Genomic DNA, 16,591 nt, shown 5'->3' on the forward strand with positions numbered 1-16,591 from the left:
CATACTAAATAACAGTGTCAGTCAGCACTAACTGCCAGTGACACTTAAAATTACCGGCTCTTACCTCACCGAGGCCAGGAATGTCGGTGACACATACCTTCCGTCAATGACGGACCTTTGCGCCTTCCTACTATATGTATATGTGTATATATATATATATATATATATATATATATATATATATATATATATATTTATATATTTATAAAACCATTTATTGCATAAACACTTGTAAATTAAAATTGATGAATTAAAAAATATAAAAAACCCTGATGATATTCTCTAGCTATCTAATTCATTTCAATATATAATCTTAGAACACAATGATTTCAGCATTATTGATCTATATTATAATGGTTATAAAGTGCATATGCATAATACACTGCTCAAAAAAATAAAGGGAACACTTAAACAACACAATGTAACTCCAAGTCAATCACACTTCTGTGCAATCAAACTGTCCACTTAGGAAGCAACACTGAGTGACAATCAATTTCACATGCTGTTGTGCAAATGGGATAGACAACAGGTGGAAATTATAGGCAATTAGCAAGACACCCCCAATAAAGGAGTGGTTCTGCAGGTGGTGACCACAGACCACTTCTCAGTTCCTATGCTTCCTGGCTGATGTTTTGGTCAGCATGAGACGGAGTCTACAACCCACACAAGTGGCTCAGGTAGTGCAGCTTATCCAGGATGGCACATCAATGCGAGCTGTGGCAAGAAGGTTTGCTGTGTCTGTCAGCGTAGTGTCCAGAGCATGGAGGCGCTACCAGGAGACAGGCCAGTACATCAGGAGATGAGGAGGAGGCCGTAGGAGGGCAACAACCCAGCAGCAGGACCGCTATGCTCCGCCACGCTCCGCCTTTGTGCAAGGAGGAACAGGAGGAGCACTGCCAGAGCCCTGCAAAATGACCTCCAGCAGGCCACAAATGTGCATGTGTCTGCTCAAACAGTCAGAAAAGACTCCATGAGGGTGATATGAGGGCCCGACGTCCACAGGTGGGGGTTGTGCTTACAGCCCAACACCGTGCAGGACGTTTGGCATTTGCCAGAAAACACCAAGATTGGCAAATTCGCCACTTGCGCCCTGTGCTCTTCACAGATGAAAGCAGGTTCACACTGAACACGTGACAGACGTGACAGAGTCTGGAGACGCCGTGGAAAACGTTCTGCTGCCTGCAACATCCTCCAGCATGACCGGTTTGGCATTGGGTCAGTAATGGTGTGGGGTGGCATTTCTTTGGAGGGCCGCACAGCCCTCCATGTGCTCGCCAGAGGTAGCCTGACTGCCATTAGGTACCGAGATGAGATCCTCAGACCCCTTGTGAGACCATATGCTGGTGCGGTTGGCCCTGGGTTCCTCCTAATGCAAGACAATGCTAGACTTCATGTGGCTGGAGTGTGTCAGCAGTTCCTGCAAGACGAAGGCATTGATGCTATGGACTGGGCCGGCCGTTCCCCAGACCTGAATCCAATTGAGCACATCTGGGACATCACGTCTCGCTCTATCCACCAACGTCACGTTAGACCACAGACTGTCCAGGAGTTGGCAGATGCTTTAGTCCAGGTCTGGGAGGAGATCCCTCAGGAGACCGTCCGCCACCTCATCAGGAGCATGCACAGGCGTTGTAGGGAGGTCATACAGGCACGTGGAGGCCACACACACTACTGAGCCTCATTTTGACTTGTTTTAAGGACATTACATCAAAGTTGGATCAGCCTGTAGTGTGTTTTTCCACTTAAATTTTGAGGGTGACTCCAAATCCAGACCTCCATGGGTTAAAAAATTTGATTTCCATTTTTTTTTTTTTTGTGTGATTTTGTTGTCAGCACATTCAACTATGTAAAGAACAAAGTATTTCAGAAGAATATTTAATTAATTCAGATCTAGGATGTGTTATTTTTGTGTTCCCTTTATTTTTTTGAGCAGTGTATATCCTAATGACTATGTTAATGAAATTGATCACAAATCAATGTTAATAATATAATAAAAAAAATTGCAAAAATGTAAAATAAATAAATTAAAAAAAGTCCTCCTTGTAGTTCTGTTATATATCAATGTTGTTGGATTTCATATGATTGGGTAAGAAGTAGATCTGTTTAACACTCTCCGATGTTGGTATATTGGTAGTCATTCACATAGTTCCTTATATATACACTATTTGGTTAAAACAAAGTCTTTCTTGCAATGACCAACGTATCTATTATTGTATATATCAATTATGTTTCCATTTGGAAATAGTGCTTATTAAGTAATAAATATTGTTGCTACATTACCACTCCAAAGAGATATTTTCTGTTACATGCACCAAATGAGCTCTCGCTCGTGCTGCCTCCAGCTGCTTTTAGTATAGTATTGTCTTGCTGTGGCTGCTTGCCTGCCCCAGCTTACTTCTCCCAGCGTCCCACATGGCATTCCACGTGGTTGGGGGTTATTTCTCGATCCGCCATAGTTCACACTACTTTTCTCATTCAGTAAACAGGTATAGCGTGCCTCTATAGCGGGAGTGATGGAGTTTAAATAACGTAAGTGGTAGTGGTAAAGAGCCGCACTTATTCTTATATTGAAGATGTTATGATGCCAGAATATCTTTTACCAAATGTGTTTCGGAGCTTAACTCTCTTCTTCTTCAGTGGTTATAAGTTACTATCCACTCGATCTGGCTTCTTTAAATACCCTTTGATAAAGGGGTGGTGTTACCATTAGCTCATGCCTTTTCTAATATCTGGACCGGAATCACATTTTCACATAGACACCCATAGGGAAAAGGATAATCGAATAGAATCAAAGTTTCTTACACATATAACATTTTTACAACATTGTATCTAATAATAATGACCCAAAGGGTGGGGAATCGAAAACAGAAGCTAAGCATAGAAAACATGAAGCTAAAAGTGGCCATAATTTTAAAAACACATCTGCGTTTTCTATGCGTTTCTAATGCTTTTTTTTGGAAAAAAGGTTTTATTCTCCATTGAAATGGTTTATGAACCTTCATCAAATTATAAGAGCCCCAAGATTCTTACATGGGGAAGGTATCTGTTACATGGTGAATTCCTTTTATTTTGCTAGTCATTTTTCTTTTATTAATTTCTCCATTTAATTACTTATTTCTTACAGATGGAGATTTTTTTCTCCTTATAAAGCATTCCATGTGTTTATTATACTTTTTCATGTCTACAGGAATCAACATTTTTTTTTTTTATTACCTCTTATAGTACTGTTCACATTTACATTTAATCGCTGCATATGTAAACCTCATACGCAACTCTATATATTGTATTTTGTTTTATTTCGCTTTTTTGTTTTATATTTTCGTATTTTTATTTCTTCTGTTGTTGTTTCTCTCTGGAACTAAGTTAACACCACAAGAAGAAAATGCAAAACCTGCAGTTCAGCTTCTAGGGAGACACTTTATCTCATGGCTTGGTATAGTCAGTCAATATCTGCCATCATCAAAGGAGGAAATTTATGAGAAGAGATACTGCACTTCTTCACATTATTTGCTGACATGGCCAAGAAAAAAAAGAAAAAAAAAAAAGAAGTAATCCTTGTAACCAATAATGAGGCACTGCAGATAAGGAGATATATCTATATTACACCTTATCAATAATTTACAGCTTCATTGACCTGCCACACTGTGATAGCAGATTTACGCCAAAACATCATTACACAAAAGGCTTTTCCACAAACTATATGACAATATCAAACCGCCAAAGACAGCGCCAGTAAGATGATACAGGAAAACCAAAGAGCAATATTACACATAATATAAATATAAAAAGACAGTATCTATATATCTAATATCTATGTTTATGTGTATCTGTTCTATCTATCTATCTATCTATCTATCTATCTATCTATCTATCTATGCCATATCTAACTTTCCATCCATCTAGAAGAAGCTAGGGTGCAAGTATCAAAACCTCAACTCTGCACCGTTTCTTCCTCACACAAAAAAATAGGTGGCAGCACTGCAAAAATTATTTTGGTGAAGGAAGGCTGGTACCCTATTCACCCATATGTGTGCAACATCCATGTCCGTTTATCAGCTCCCCCAGTGGTAGCTGGGGATGTAGCCTGTGCACATGTAGGGACCCCATCTATATTCATGAGCTGCAGCTCCCACCGCCCACCTGCGTCTTATTATTAAAAGTTGTCAATCAGCGGTGAGTGTGCAGGGAGAGCCAAAGCTGAAGAACATTGAGGACTACACCTCTGGCTCTTGCTGCAGCTGGTAAAGGGCAATTTTATTATTGTCACACCAAACCATTGATTTAATAATGGTCTTTGTCACTAATTTATGCTGCCTTCAGATCAGGCAGCATAAACCTGGAGACAGATTCCCTTTAAATATAATAAAACTGGAAAAACAGAACAAGAGAAGAAGTATTCTGGTTACAAGTAAGCTAAGCAGCAGTACTCAATGTCAAGCAGCAGCTGCCAAAGCAAATAAGATTTAAGGGTGTATAAAAAGAGTGTTAAAAATCTGTAATACCAACGAAATATTACCCCTATATAAAACCCATGTATAGCCCCTTATGGGATTCAGTCTTGGGTTCCACATTCCAAAAACAATACAGGAGAGCTAGTTAGTTCAGAGACGGGTGATTAGGATTATAAAATGGGATAAAAAAAAAGCCTAATTAACAGCTAGAAAAATTGGGCTTGTTCCCATTTACATGTATGAATATACTGTATGTTCAGTACATAGAGGCGGACTGGGACCTTAACATGGCCCTGGAGAAAAAAAAAAAACTAAAAGTGGCACTATGTTGTCTGCAGGTTCAAATTGACAGAAGGCAGGGCCAATACAAATAGGAAGGGTCAGCACAAGTAGGTAAGGCCAGCAGTACCATATTGCAGCACAAAATACCACCCCAGCAGAGCAGAATACTGTGGTTCAGCACAATATACAGCTCCAGCAGGACCAAATGCCAGAGTCCATGTGGTGGCCAGTGCCAGCTGTCGTATTCTGTCTACCTACTCTAGTTTCTTCAGGATGAGGACACAGTTGAATTCAGGAGTCAGGAGGACACCTGCAGCCGCAGGCCAAGTACATAAGTATATGACAATTTTCCCAATTCTGGAAGCGTCAGATCATTACTTACCTGACTTTTGGCCGTGAGAAGGGTTCACCAGGAAGTTTACCTGTAGAGTCTATGGCCAGTCCACCCCTGTCAGTTCAAGAAACTGGCACAGGATGTACGGTTTCCAAGGACCAGGAGACATGTATTACATGTAGAAGAAAGATGATTTCGATATCTGTGAAGGAAAGTTCTTTCCAGTTGGAGGAGTCAAACTATGGAATGCCCTACCCCAAGAGGTAGTAATGGCAGATACTATGTGCACATTTAAAGAAAGTCTAAATCTAATAGCAAATGACAGCAAGGGTTATAACGAGTCTAACAATGATGTAGAATAAATTGAGGAAAGTTGAACTTCATGAAACAGTGTCTTTTTTCAACCTATGTACCTGTTTAATGACCAGCCTGTTTTGGGCCTTACTAAACAAGTGATTTTTATTTATTCAACATTTCCTTCGAAGAGCTATAACTGTTTTATTTTTCCATCTATATAGGCATATGAGGGTTTGCTTTAAGAGTGCAATTTTTGGATACGCATAACCAGGGCTTTTTTTCTCAGAGAAAAGGTGGTGGAACTCACCCTTCCCCCTAACCTGGCCAGGCCCCTACCCAACCCTGGCCACACCCCTACCCACCCCTAGGACCGCCCCTTTAGAGAACAGGGATGCAAATAAAATTGCCAGTGACGGTCATGACAGCCGGGCTGCCAGTGCCGGCCGCCGCCCAAGTCCACACATGGGCAGCGCAGCCTGGCCTGGCCCCTTCCTTCCCTCCCAGTATAAAATGCCCCTATACAGAGCCCCCATATAAAATACCCCTTCTTTTTAGCCTCTGTAGATGTCCCTATAGTGCCACCCAATAATGTGCCAGTAATAAGTGCCCTAATAGATGTCCCCATATCATGTGCCAGTAAGATGTGCCCCCATAGATGCCCCCCAATCATGTACCAGTAATAAGAGCCCCCCATCATGTGCCAGTAGCCTGAGTGCCCCCCATCATCATGTGCCAGTAGCCTGAGTGCCCCCCTATCATGTGCCAGTAGTCCCCTATCATGTGCCAGTAGCCCCCCTATCAAGTGCCAGTAGCCCCCCTATCAAGTGCCAGTAGCCCCCCTATCAAGTGCCAGTAGCCCCCTATCAAGTGCCAGTAGCCCCCTATCAAGTGCCAGTAGCCCCCTATCAAGTGCCAGTAGCCCCCCTATCGTGCCAGTAGCCCCCCTTATGTCTGTGCCAGCAGCCCCTTATGTCTGTGCCAGAAGCCCCCCTTATGTCTGTGCCAGAAGCCCCCCTTATGTCTGTGCCAGAAGCCCCCCTTATGTCTGTGCCAGAAGCCCCCCTTATGTCTGTGCCAGCCCAGCAGCCCCCCTTATGTACAAGGATTGTCATTTTTACATATAAAAAAATAATAATAAACTTCTACTTACTTACCTCCTCCAGGATGCGATGCAGGCCTCTTCCGGCCTGTGTCCCTCGCTGGCTCAGGCGGCGCGATGACGTCATCGCGCCGCCTGCACCAGCCTCTAATAGGCTGCCGGCCTAGTGCTGGCAGCCTATCAGAGGAACAGGGAGGGGACACACCTCTCCCTGCCCTGCTGCATTAAAGACATTTGTATTGCCGTCCTGAGGACGGCGATACAGATGAGATGACTTTGGAGATGAGTGAGCGCTTCCTCATCTCCTGCTGTGCCCTGCCGGCGCCCCCCTTCTGACAGCGCCCCGGCCCGCCCGCCCCAAGAAATGGCCCTGCAGTAACTAAAGGGGGGCAGGGCGAGACGGCAGAAAATAGGTGGCGGAACGCCTTTCCGGGGCGTTCCGCCAGAAAAAAAGGCCTGCGCATAACTCATTTATTATACTGAAATAAGTGTATATTAGGCATATTTCAAATGCAGATGGTGGCGCAGCGGTTTGTTGCGCCGCCATGTGTGACTTTCCCCCGCTCACAACAGGTCTAAAATTGTGGGCTTGTCGTGGGCAGGCCAGTAGGCCCATCTCATTCATCATTTTCTACGCCTGTTTTAGGCGTAGAAAATTGTCTAAATGTAAGACTGCTAGGAAGCGATCTCATTTGCTGGGTGCCGATAAAAAACTGTGGTATTGTCTGCGGCATGTAATGGGTTAAACGGCCCAGATCAGCACTCCTGCTAAGCCCTGTCTCTCTACTGCATAGGAAACCCGTGCAGCACTTAGACTGGGCCGCTAAGGCCCCTTAGTGAACACTCTAAAAAAGCATATTGGTGGTCACTAATGGGTTAAGGCTACTTTCACATCTGCGTTTTTCCTTTCTGGTATTTATATCCATCATAGGTAAACGCTTCAGTTTTGTCCCCATTGTCAATATGGACAAAACTGAACTGAACGCACCAGAATGCATTCCGTTCTTTTTCGTTTCCATGCCGGACAGAAAAAAGAAGCGAGCAGTGTTTTTCTGTTTGTCATGGGATGCGGAACAAGATGTTTTGTCAGACTTAAAAAAAAAAAAAAAAACGGATCTGACGCCCATTTTAGAGATAATACAACCGAATCCGTTCATAACAGATGCAGCCGGTTGTATTATCATAACGAAAGCGTTTTGTGCTGATCCCTGCCGGATATGGCAAAAACGCTGATGTGAAAGTAGCCTTAAGCTGTACTACAAGTAAAGAGTAAGTAACGAATATGCAAAAATGTCCCTGCTTACTGGATGTACTGAGATACGATGGATTTGGGAAAAAGCACATGGCAAAGTGAACTCTTCAACTCACATAAGTCCACTCCCTGTCTGCTTAAGGTGTTGGCTGTGCAGCAATTTTAAGACTGTGATAATTAGAAAGGAAATATGGTAGAGTAGGCCTTTGAGATAATCAGTCTTTCAGAGCAATTCATGTACTTCTAGACGCTTTGAAAGGCTCCCTTCGGTCTATAAACAGCAAACATATTCCCTTAATTAGGAAACTTATTGTAGAGCACAGGCTTTCTGACCACAGCTCAAAAAGTGACAGCATGAGGCAAGAAAACATTCAATGGCTTTTAAAGGGCCGCTGTCATCAGAAACTGGCATATTTAGTAAACTCCACATTCACAGAAAACATTTTTTTTTTTGGATTTTCGGATGTTTTTTTTTTTCAATTAAACACAAAATATTATCCTCCTGTAGTAGTCAGCAAAAATGATTAAACCTTCTAAATAGATAATCCATTGTCAGAGTATTGCTGCTGTAGGGGAAAGACGCTTTCTGCAAGGTAATTCTCATTATAACAGGTGTAGAATTGGGATAACAGTGTCGGCTCCATTGTTCTCTTGATAGAGCTCAATAAACATGACCACAGAGGAGCATTAAAGGCTCTGTACACCTTTGGAGGTACTCGTTATGAGCTAAAAATATTTTTTCCAATTGGTCTTTATTAAAAATATGGAATCCTTCTCCAGAATAGACTGCCCACTAGGGATCAATGTCGAAACTCGCGCCTCTTTAGGCGCCTCATTCGAAAATACGAACTGTACGACCTGTGGAGAATTAACTATCCCACTGCATAAACATTTTCATTTTTCTCCCACCCGCACAATACGCATACCCGTATAGATGACTTTTTCGGTAATGTCCCAATTTTAAGGATGCTTGCTGATGCTGACATAGGGCCTATATCATGGTCTGACCATGCCCCTGTTTCAGTTACCATTAAAACCTCAGGATACCACTCTAGGATATGCCACTGGCGGCTTAATGAGTCCCTCTTGCATCAACTGCCGCTCAGACAAGAACTTCGTGATAACCTCATAGAATATTTTACCCTAAACCAATCCTCTGGCCCCCCTATATCCACGATATGGGAAGCGCATAAGGCAGTCTTTAGAGGCACCTGTATAGCTATGGGATCTCGATTAAAAAAAGACCGTACTATGCAGCAACACACCATTACCTCCCAGCTGAAAGACTTAGAGCGATTGTTAGAATCCCGATGCTCGCGACCTTTGCTCAGACGCATTACTATTCTACGAGCCAGATTGAAGGAACTAATGTTCTATAAAAACGAAAAAAAATTACTGTACTCGCGACAAAGATTCTATATGTGGGGGAATAAACCGCATACCCTTCTAGCTCGACAGCTTCGGGAATCTAGCACTGCAAATACTCCGACTGCTATGAGGCGGGGAGATGGTGCAATAGTTAATGACCCTGAGATCATTTCTAAATTATTCCATGATTATTATAGGGCGCTTTCTCCTTTCTGTCTAATCCGTTGTTTACAATAGGAATGCAAACATCTTTTCTTAAATAATGGTTTCCCAAAAAGCTGTTCCGGTTTGCGGATGTTGTAAACTATAAGACTTTGGGCTCCTTGTCATTTGATGAGATACAATCTTTGTATCAGCTACCGGAGTCTTCTAGGTTCCAATATATGCAGATATGCCATTTTTTCTCAGACCACTTTCACCTACACCATTTGAGAAAATGTGTAAGGCTACTTTCACACCTGCGTTTAGGTGCGGATCCGTCTGGTATCTGCACAGACGGATCCGCACCTATATGCAAACGCTTAGATCCGTTCAGAACGGATCCGTTTGCATTACCATGAACAAAAAAAAAAAATGTGTCAACTTCAAAACGGATCCGTCCCCATTGACTTACATTGTAAGTCTGGACGGATCCGTTTGCCTCCGCACGGCCAGGCGGACACCCGAACGCTGCAAGCTGCGTTCAGGTGTCCGCCTGCTGAGCGGAGCGGAGGACAAACGGAGCCAGACTGATGCATTCTGAGCGGATCCATTTTGATGCATTTTTCACACGCATGAAAAAAAAAACATCTCCTAGCAACCAGCAGTGAAAAGCGGATTACATCCAGATGCAATGCGTTTTTCGCTGAAGTCTCATTCACTTCTATGGGACCAGGGCTGCGTGAAAAATGTATAATATAGAACATGCGGCGATTCTCAGGCAACGCAGAACTGATGCGGGAAAAAAAAAAAAACATTCATGTACAAATAACCCGTTGAAATGAATGGGTCATGATTCAGTGCGGGTGCTATGTGTTCACTTCACGCATCACACCCACACGGAAAACTTGCTCGTGTGAAAGGGGCCTTGACCCCTTCCCGACCAGTGCCGTAATAGTACGGCGCAGCGGGACGCGACTTTCCGCCCAGCGCAGTACTATTACGACGATCAGCAGCGGGGTTCCGGCAGTCACTGATAGCCAGACCCCTGCTGTATGCGCAGGCATCAGTGAAAACATAGATGCCGGCACATTAACCCTTGATGTGCCGTGGTCAGCGCTGACCATGGCACGTGCGATGTGTGCAGAGGCAGAGAGATTCCATCGGGTCCCCATGCTGCTGTGATGGGGACTCGATGGCAGGGAATGCAGTCCGATGCCTTCCTTAGGCATCGTGGCTGCCTTCAGTGATTCATAATTCAGTCATAATTGGTATTTACGCGTCCGTAACAACCTGCTCTATAAAAATACCAAATGATCTAACATGTCAGATGAACACTGTAAATAAAAAATAAAAACGGTGCCAAAACAGCTATTTTCTGTTAACTTGCCTCACAAAAAGTTTAATAAAGAGCAACCAAAAATCATATGTACTCTTAAAATAGTACCTACAAAACTGCCACCTTATCCTGTAGTTTCCAAAATGGGGTAACTTTTTTGGAGTTTCTACTCTAGGGGTGCATCAGGGGGGCTTCAAATTGGACATGGTGTCAAAATAAACAGTCCAGCAAAATCTGCCTTCCAAAAACCTTATGGCGTTCCTTTCCTTCTGTGCAATGCCATGTGCCCGTACAGCAGTTTACAACCACATATGGGGTGTTTCTGTAAACTACAGAATCAGGGCCGTAAATATTGTTTTTTGTTTGGCTGTTAACCCTTGCCTTGTAACTGAAAAAAATGGATTAAAATGGAAAATCTGCCAAAAAAGTAAAATTCCAAAATGTAATCTTTATTTTCCATTAATTCTTGTGGAAAACCTAAAGGGTTAACAAAGTTTGTAAAATCAGTTTTGTATACCTTGATGGGTGTAGTTTTGAAAATGGGGTCACTTTTTGGGAGTTCCTTCTCTAGGGATGCATCAGGGGGGCTTCAAATGGGACATGGTGTCAAAAAACCAGTCCAGCAAAATTTGCCTTCAAAAAATCGTATGGCGTTCCCTTCCTTCTGCACCCTGCTGTGTGCCCGTACAGCAGTTTACGACCACAAATGGGGTGTTTCTGTAAACTACAGAATCAGGGCCATAAATATTGAGTTTTATTTGGCTGTTAACCCTTGCTTTGTAACTCGAAAAAATGGATTCAAATGGAAAATCTGCCAAAAAAGTGACATTTTATTTCTATTTGCCAGTAATTCTTGTGGAACACCTAAAGGGTTAACAAAGTTTGTAAAATCCGTTTTAAATAACTTGAGGGGTGTTTGTAAAATGGGGTCATTTTTGGGTGGCTTCTATTATGTCAGCCTCACAAAGTGCCCTCAGACCTGAACTGGTCCTGAAAAAGTGGGTTTTAGAAATATTCTGAAAAATTTCAAGATTTGCTTCTAAACTTCTAAGCCTTGTAACGTCCCCAAAAAATAAAATGGCATTCACAAAATGATCCAAACATGAAGTAGACATATGGGGAATGTAAAGTAATAACTATTTTTGGAGTTATTACAATCTATTATAAAAGTAGAGAAATTGGTAAATGTTTGGTAAATTTTAAATTAGTTTATAAATAAAAAATAATAATAATTTGACAAAATTTTACCACTGTCATTAAGTACAATATGTGACGAGAAAAAAATCTCAGAATGGCCTGGATAAGTAAAAGTGTTTTAAAGTTATCGCCACATAAAGTGATATGTCAGATTTGCAAAAAATGGCCTGGTCCTTAAGGTGAAAAATGGCAGGGTCCTAAAGGGGTTGGGCCAAAGGGAAAGGGTGTGTAGAACAGGATTTCTATACATTGTCGTAAGTTTTAATGTTATTTTGAACCTTTTTTGAAGCCATCTACTGTATTTGTTGTGACCAGCTCCTGCGGCAGACTATTCCAGAGATTCAAAGCCCTTACTATAAAGAATGCTTGTAGCCTCTTATGACCATCCTTTTTTCTCCAGGTGTAGGGAGTGACCCCTTGTTTTTTGAGGAGGTTTAACACAGAATAGCTTCCCTTGATATTTTTTGTATGGTCCATTTATATATTTGTACAAGTTAATCATGTCCCCCCTTAGACGCCTTTTTTCAAGGCTAAACAAATTCAGTTCATTTAATCGCTGCTCATAACTGACATCTCTTAGGCCCTTTATGAGTTTAGTTGCTCTCCTCTGTACTTTTTTCTAACTCCAGAGCATACTTTTTATGGACTGGTGCCCAGAACTGAACCGCGTACTCCAGTTGAGGCCGCACCAATGCTTTGTATAGTGGCAATATTACATCCCTGTCACTCGAGTTTATGCCTCTTTTAATACAAGACAAAATTCTGTTGGCCTTAGAGGCAGCTAACTGGTATTGCATGCTGTTACTTCGTTTATGATCTACTAATACACCCAGATCCTTCTCAACAATTGACTCCCAGTTTTACTCCCCTAGGACATATGCAGCATGCAGATTATTAGCCCCCAAGTGCATAACTTTACATTTATCTATATTGAACCTCATTTTCCAAGTGGAGGCCTAAACAGTAAGTTTCTCCAAGTCAGTTTGTCACTAATTAACATCTTCCATAGACTGGACCATATTACAAAGTTTGAGGTCATCTGCAAAAATAGAAACAGCACTATTAATCCCATTCTCTATGTCATTAATGAATAAGTTAAATGATAGCAGACCCAGCACAGAAACTTGGGGTACACCACTTATAACCGGGGACCATTCAGAGTAGGAATCATTGACCACCACTCTTTGGATACGATATTGAAGCCAATTTTCAATCCAATTACAAATTTAATTTTCTAAATCAATAGACCTCAATTTACCCATTAGTCATCTGTGTGGGACAGTATCAAACGCCTTTGCAAAGTCCAAAAAAACAATAGCCACAACCTTCACTCTGTCCAGGCTTCTACTCACCTCGTCATAAAAACAAATCAGATTAGTTTGACAACTTCTGTCCTTAGTAAAACCATGTTGGCTATTACTTATTATATTATATACAGTTGCATAATCCTGTATGTAGTCAAGTATAAGCCCCTCAAACAATTTTTCCACTATGGATGTTAAGTTTACTGGTCTATAATTTCCTGATGAAGACCTAGCACTCTTATTGAAAATGAGCACCATATAGGAAAAAGTGCCAGCCTCTCTGGTGGCCGAGATCGTGGGAGCGCACATAGCCTTTTTCCTATAGTATGCAAGCACGACCACTGGTGCTGGATTGCAGGGTGGTCATAACCATGGAAACAAGCAGTGTATAATATGATGAAAAAAAAGAACAGTGGACCGATCTGATACTGAGGACCTATCCTGAGGATAGGTCATCAATATTATGAAACCGGACAGCCTCTTTAATATGTGATTAAATACTTTTGATGGAAGTGTCCTTTTAATGGCCCAAGATTGTAGCGCCCTGCTCCATCATACTTAGGGCTCCTTCAGACCGTATCAGTTTGGCAGTCCGCAAATTGCGAATCCACAAAACACATATACTGGCCATTTGCGGAACGAAACAGACAGCCCTATGATAGAAATGCCTATTCTTGTCCACAAAAACTGAAAAAAATATTTTTTGCGAGGCCACGGAACGGAAGTATGGTTGTGGACAGCACATCTTTTGCGACTCCATTGAAGTGAATAGGTCCGCATTCATTCCGCAAAATTGAAGGACAGATGCGGACACAAATATACAGTGGTCTGAATGAGCCCTAAGGGAGAGGCAGTAAAATACAGCCAAATTGTTTCTTAGAAAGCAGAATCATAATATACCCTAAACACAGAGGCATATTTATACTGACCAGAGGACATGGTAGTCAGTCCTTTCAGATGTTCTTCCCACGACCACTTTAAAGCCAGAACTACATACAGATTTTGAATGGCAGCTCCAAATTATATTTTTTTGACAGTTGAAGTCCACTGGGGGAGATTTATTAAAAGTGGTGCAAAATAAACTTTTTTGCTCATAGCAACCAATCATATTCCTCCTTTCATTCTTCAGAGCTTTGGGAAATGAAGGGTTCAATCTCTGTTCAGCGATCCCCAGTCATGTACTGCACGTGCACAGAACATGCTCCAATGAGACTTCGGGGCCAGGCATAAATACCTCTTCACTCCTGGCCCTGTCAGTCAAAATGGTGGGGGTGAAGCCTGGAATGGACAAGAGCGGAGCCTCTGTGCAATGAGGTGTAAAGGCAACGTCTTCGCTGTACCCAGGGGCTAATTAGCATAACGTTGTAAGGCTAATTTCTCCACAATGGGGGCATGTATTGAAATAGGACCAAGAGCGTTTAAATGAGATGACAAGTGTGTATCTTGTATTTATAACACAGTATCTGGTGACAGATTCCCTTTAAAGACACAACGCACTTTTCAGAGTTTTCATAATGATTTTATACTGATTGGGACCCGCTACCAATGACTGATGTAGATTCCCAGCAATCTAACATTTATTACCCATTTTAGGGAAAATCCCTTTAATCTATTAAAGCAGAATATCAAATAATAGTAAACTGAGCAATTTAAATCACAAAAAAAAGGGACAATGGAGGCCATGGCAAGCAAAGGGTCAAGTTCTAGGGCTACATACCAATAGTATAGAAGCTTTTAATCAATCAATTACTTACCTGCTCAGGAAGATGAAGTATAGTATGTTCATCAGAGTCAAACTCACAGAGTGACTTGTACGCAGATATACACACTCTATGATCCTGCCGGAGAAGAAGACTAACGTTTAGTATATCTACTGAAATGGCAGCAGTCAACCACACACATGTCATACTGAAGCATATCTTTCCCTCCTTGATGCAAAGATCAAGTCAACTTGTGCAAATGATAATCAATCACATCAACTGAATCAATTACATAACTAAGAAAAAGGTACACCTGGAAAGCAAATAAAGATGAGAAACGCATGTTGGTGGGCTCTCCTAGGACTATAGTTTAACACGCTTTAATTTGAATTAAAAAAAGCAAAAAAGAAAACCTATAAATTAAATACAAATTATAGCCCTTCTGTGTCCGTAATCTCAGAGAAAAAACGTCTGAATTGGAGAGCAGAGTAATCTCAATTAGCAACACTGCTGCACAGAGAAAGGTTTATCTGCCAAGTAATCCTTGTTAGTATATTAGGTGGAGGACTGGAATGACTGACAGAATGACAGCTGTATTGTGATAGGTAAACATGCAAACAAAAGTGTAGTGCCTAGATGAATGGGAGAAGCCCTGCCCACTCCTACTAGGGTGGCATAGGATCACATCTTAAATCCTCCCTGATCTGACTGGTGGTCTGTCAGGGAGCGTCAAGTATGACTCTGCTGTGATATAGGTCCAGAGAGGAAATGAGACTCTACACAGAAACTAGTATTCTCAGAGTTCAACAGGGGGTCCGACTCTCGGCACCCCCACCGATCAACTGCATGAAGAGATGGCGGCACTCGTGCGAGCATTACTTTCTCTTCATAATCACCTGCACCTTTTCTCGCCAGTAATTACAACTGCTCATCCCATTCACAAGTGCTGTCCGCAAGCACCTGGACTGAAAACTGCTCTGATATGCTGTGCGCTATTCTTAAGTTTTAGTTCACGTGCGTGAAAACTGATGACATCCATGCGAGGAAAAAAGGCTCAAAAAAAAAACACTGAAACAGACAGAGGGAATTTTTCTGCGTTAAATGCACCAAATTTCAGATGTGCCAAGATGACTTGGAGCAAGGAGAGGGATGTCAATCATAGTGAGATGGTCAGGCTTGCGACTAACTACCGCGACTCAGCCAGTCTAAGAAGACGCCCCAATGACTCCGTGACCCGCATTTACAAGGTGTAACTACATCAAAATGCTGAGGCTCAGAGTTTTGAAAGGCAGGGCAATGATTCTGCTGTGATGTGATCTACAGCGCCATACAATTAGTGAAAATGGCAAACTGATGAAAAGGCTCCCTTTAAAATGGCTGGGGTGTAAAAGTAGTGTGATCTTGTACAGTATCAGAACTACCATTTGACATTGATAATAGTTTATTCTAAGGCGGAATCTGTTTGTTATCTGCCAAGCCAAAATACTAATATATTGCCAACATATGATGTCTCTAATGCTTCATGTACACAGCCGTGTCCGTATTTTGGTCTGCAAACAAAGGGTCCACAAAATACGGATACTTTCCATGTGCAGTCTGTATTTTTCTAACTCCCATTAATAAGAAAGAGCTTTTGTTCTCTGCAATGCAGACCAGCATAGGACATGTTATAAAATTTATGGAACAGCCGCACTAAACCACCGAATGTACCTTTATCCGTCTCAACTCACTCTCACCCCAGAGCTAGCATTATTGCTCATTGGCATAAACAAATTTTAGCCAACATGTAAAACTATAGTGTGCCACCTTCTCCATGCCACCCGGCTCCTA

General features: G+C 42.0%; 1 protein-coding gene across 1 annotated transcript in view; it reads right to left on the reverse strand.

Annotated features, from left to right (window-relative positions):
* The window catches only part of FOCAD (focadhesin), a 246,965-nt gene that overhangs the window by 93,472 nt on the left and 136,902 nt on the right, over nt 1-16,591 (reverse strand). The window contains exon 18 of the mRNA XM_040417224.1: nt 14,816-14,899. Within this exon, the coding sequence (XP_040273158.1) occupies nt 14,816-14,899 (84 nt within the window). The remainder of the gene's footprint in view (nt 1-14,815; nt 14,900-16,591) is intronic.

The sequence above is a fragment of the Bufo bufo genome, chromosome 2, assembly GCF_905171765.1.
Source record: "Bufo bufo chromosome 2, aBufBuf1.1, whole genome shotgun sequence".
NCBI classification, from domain to species: Eukaryota; Metazoa; Chordata; class Amphibia; order Anura; family Bufonidae; genus Bufo; species Bufo bufo.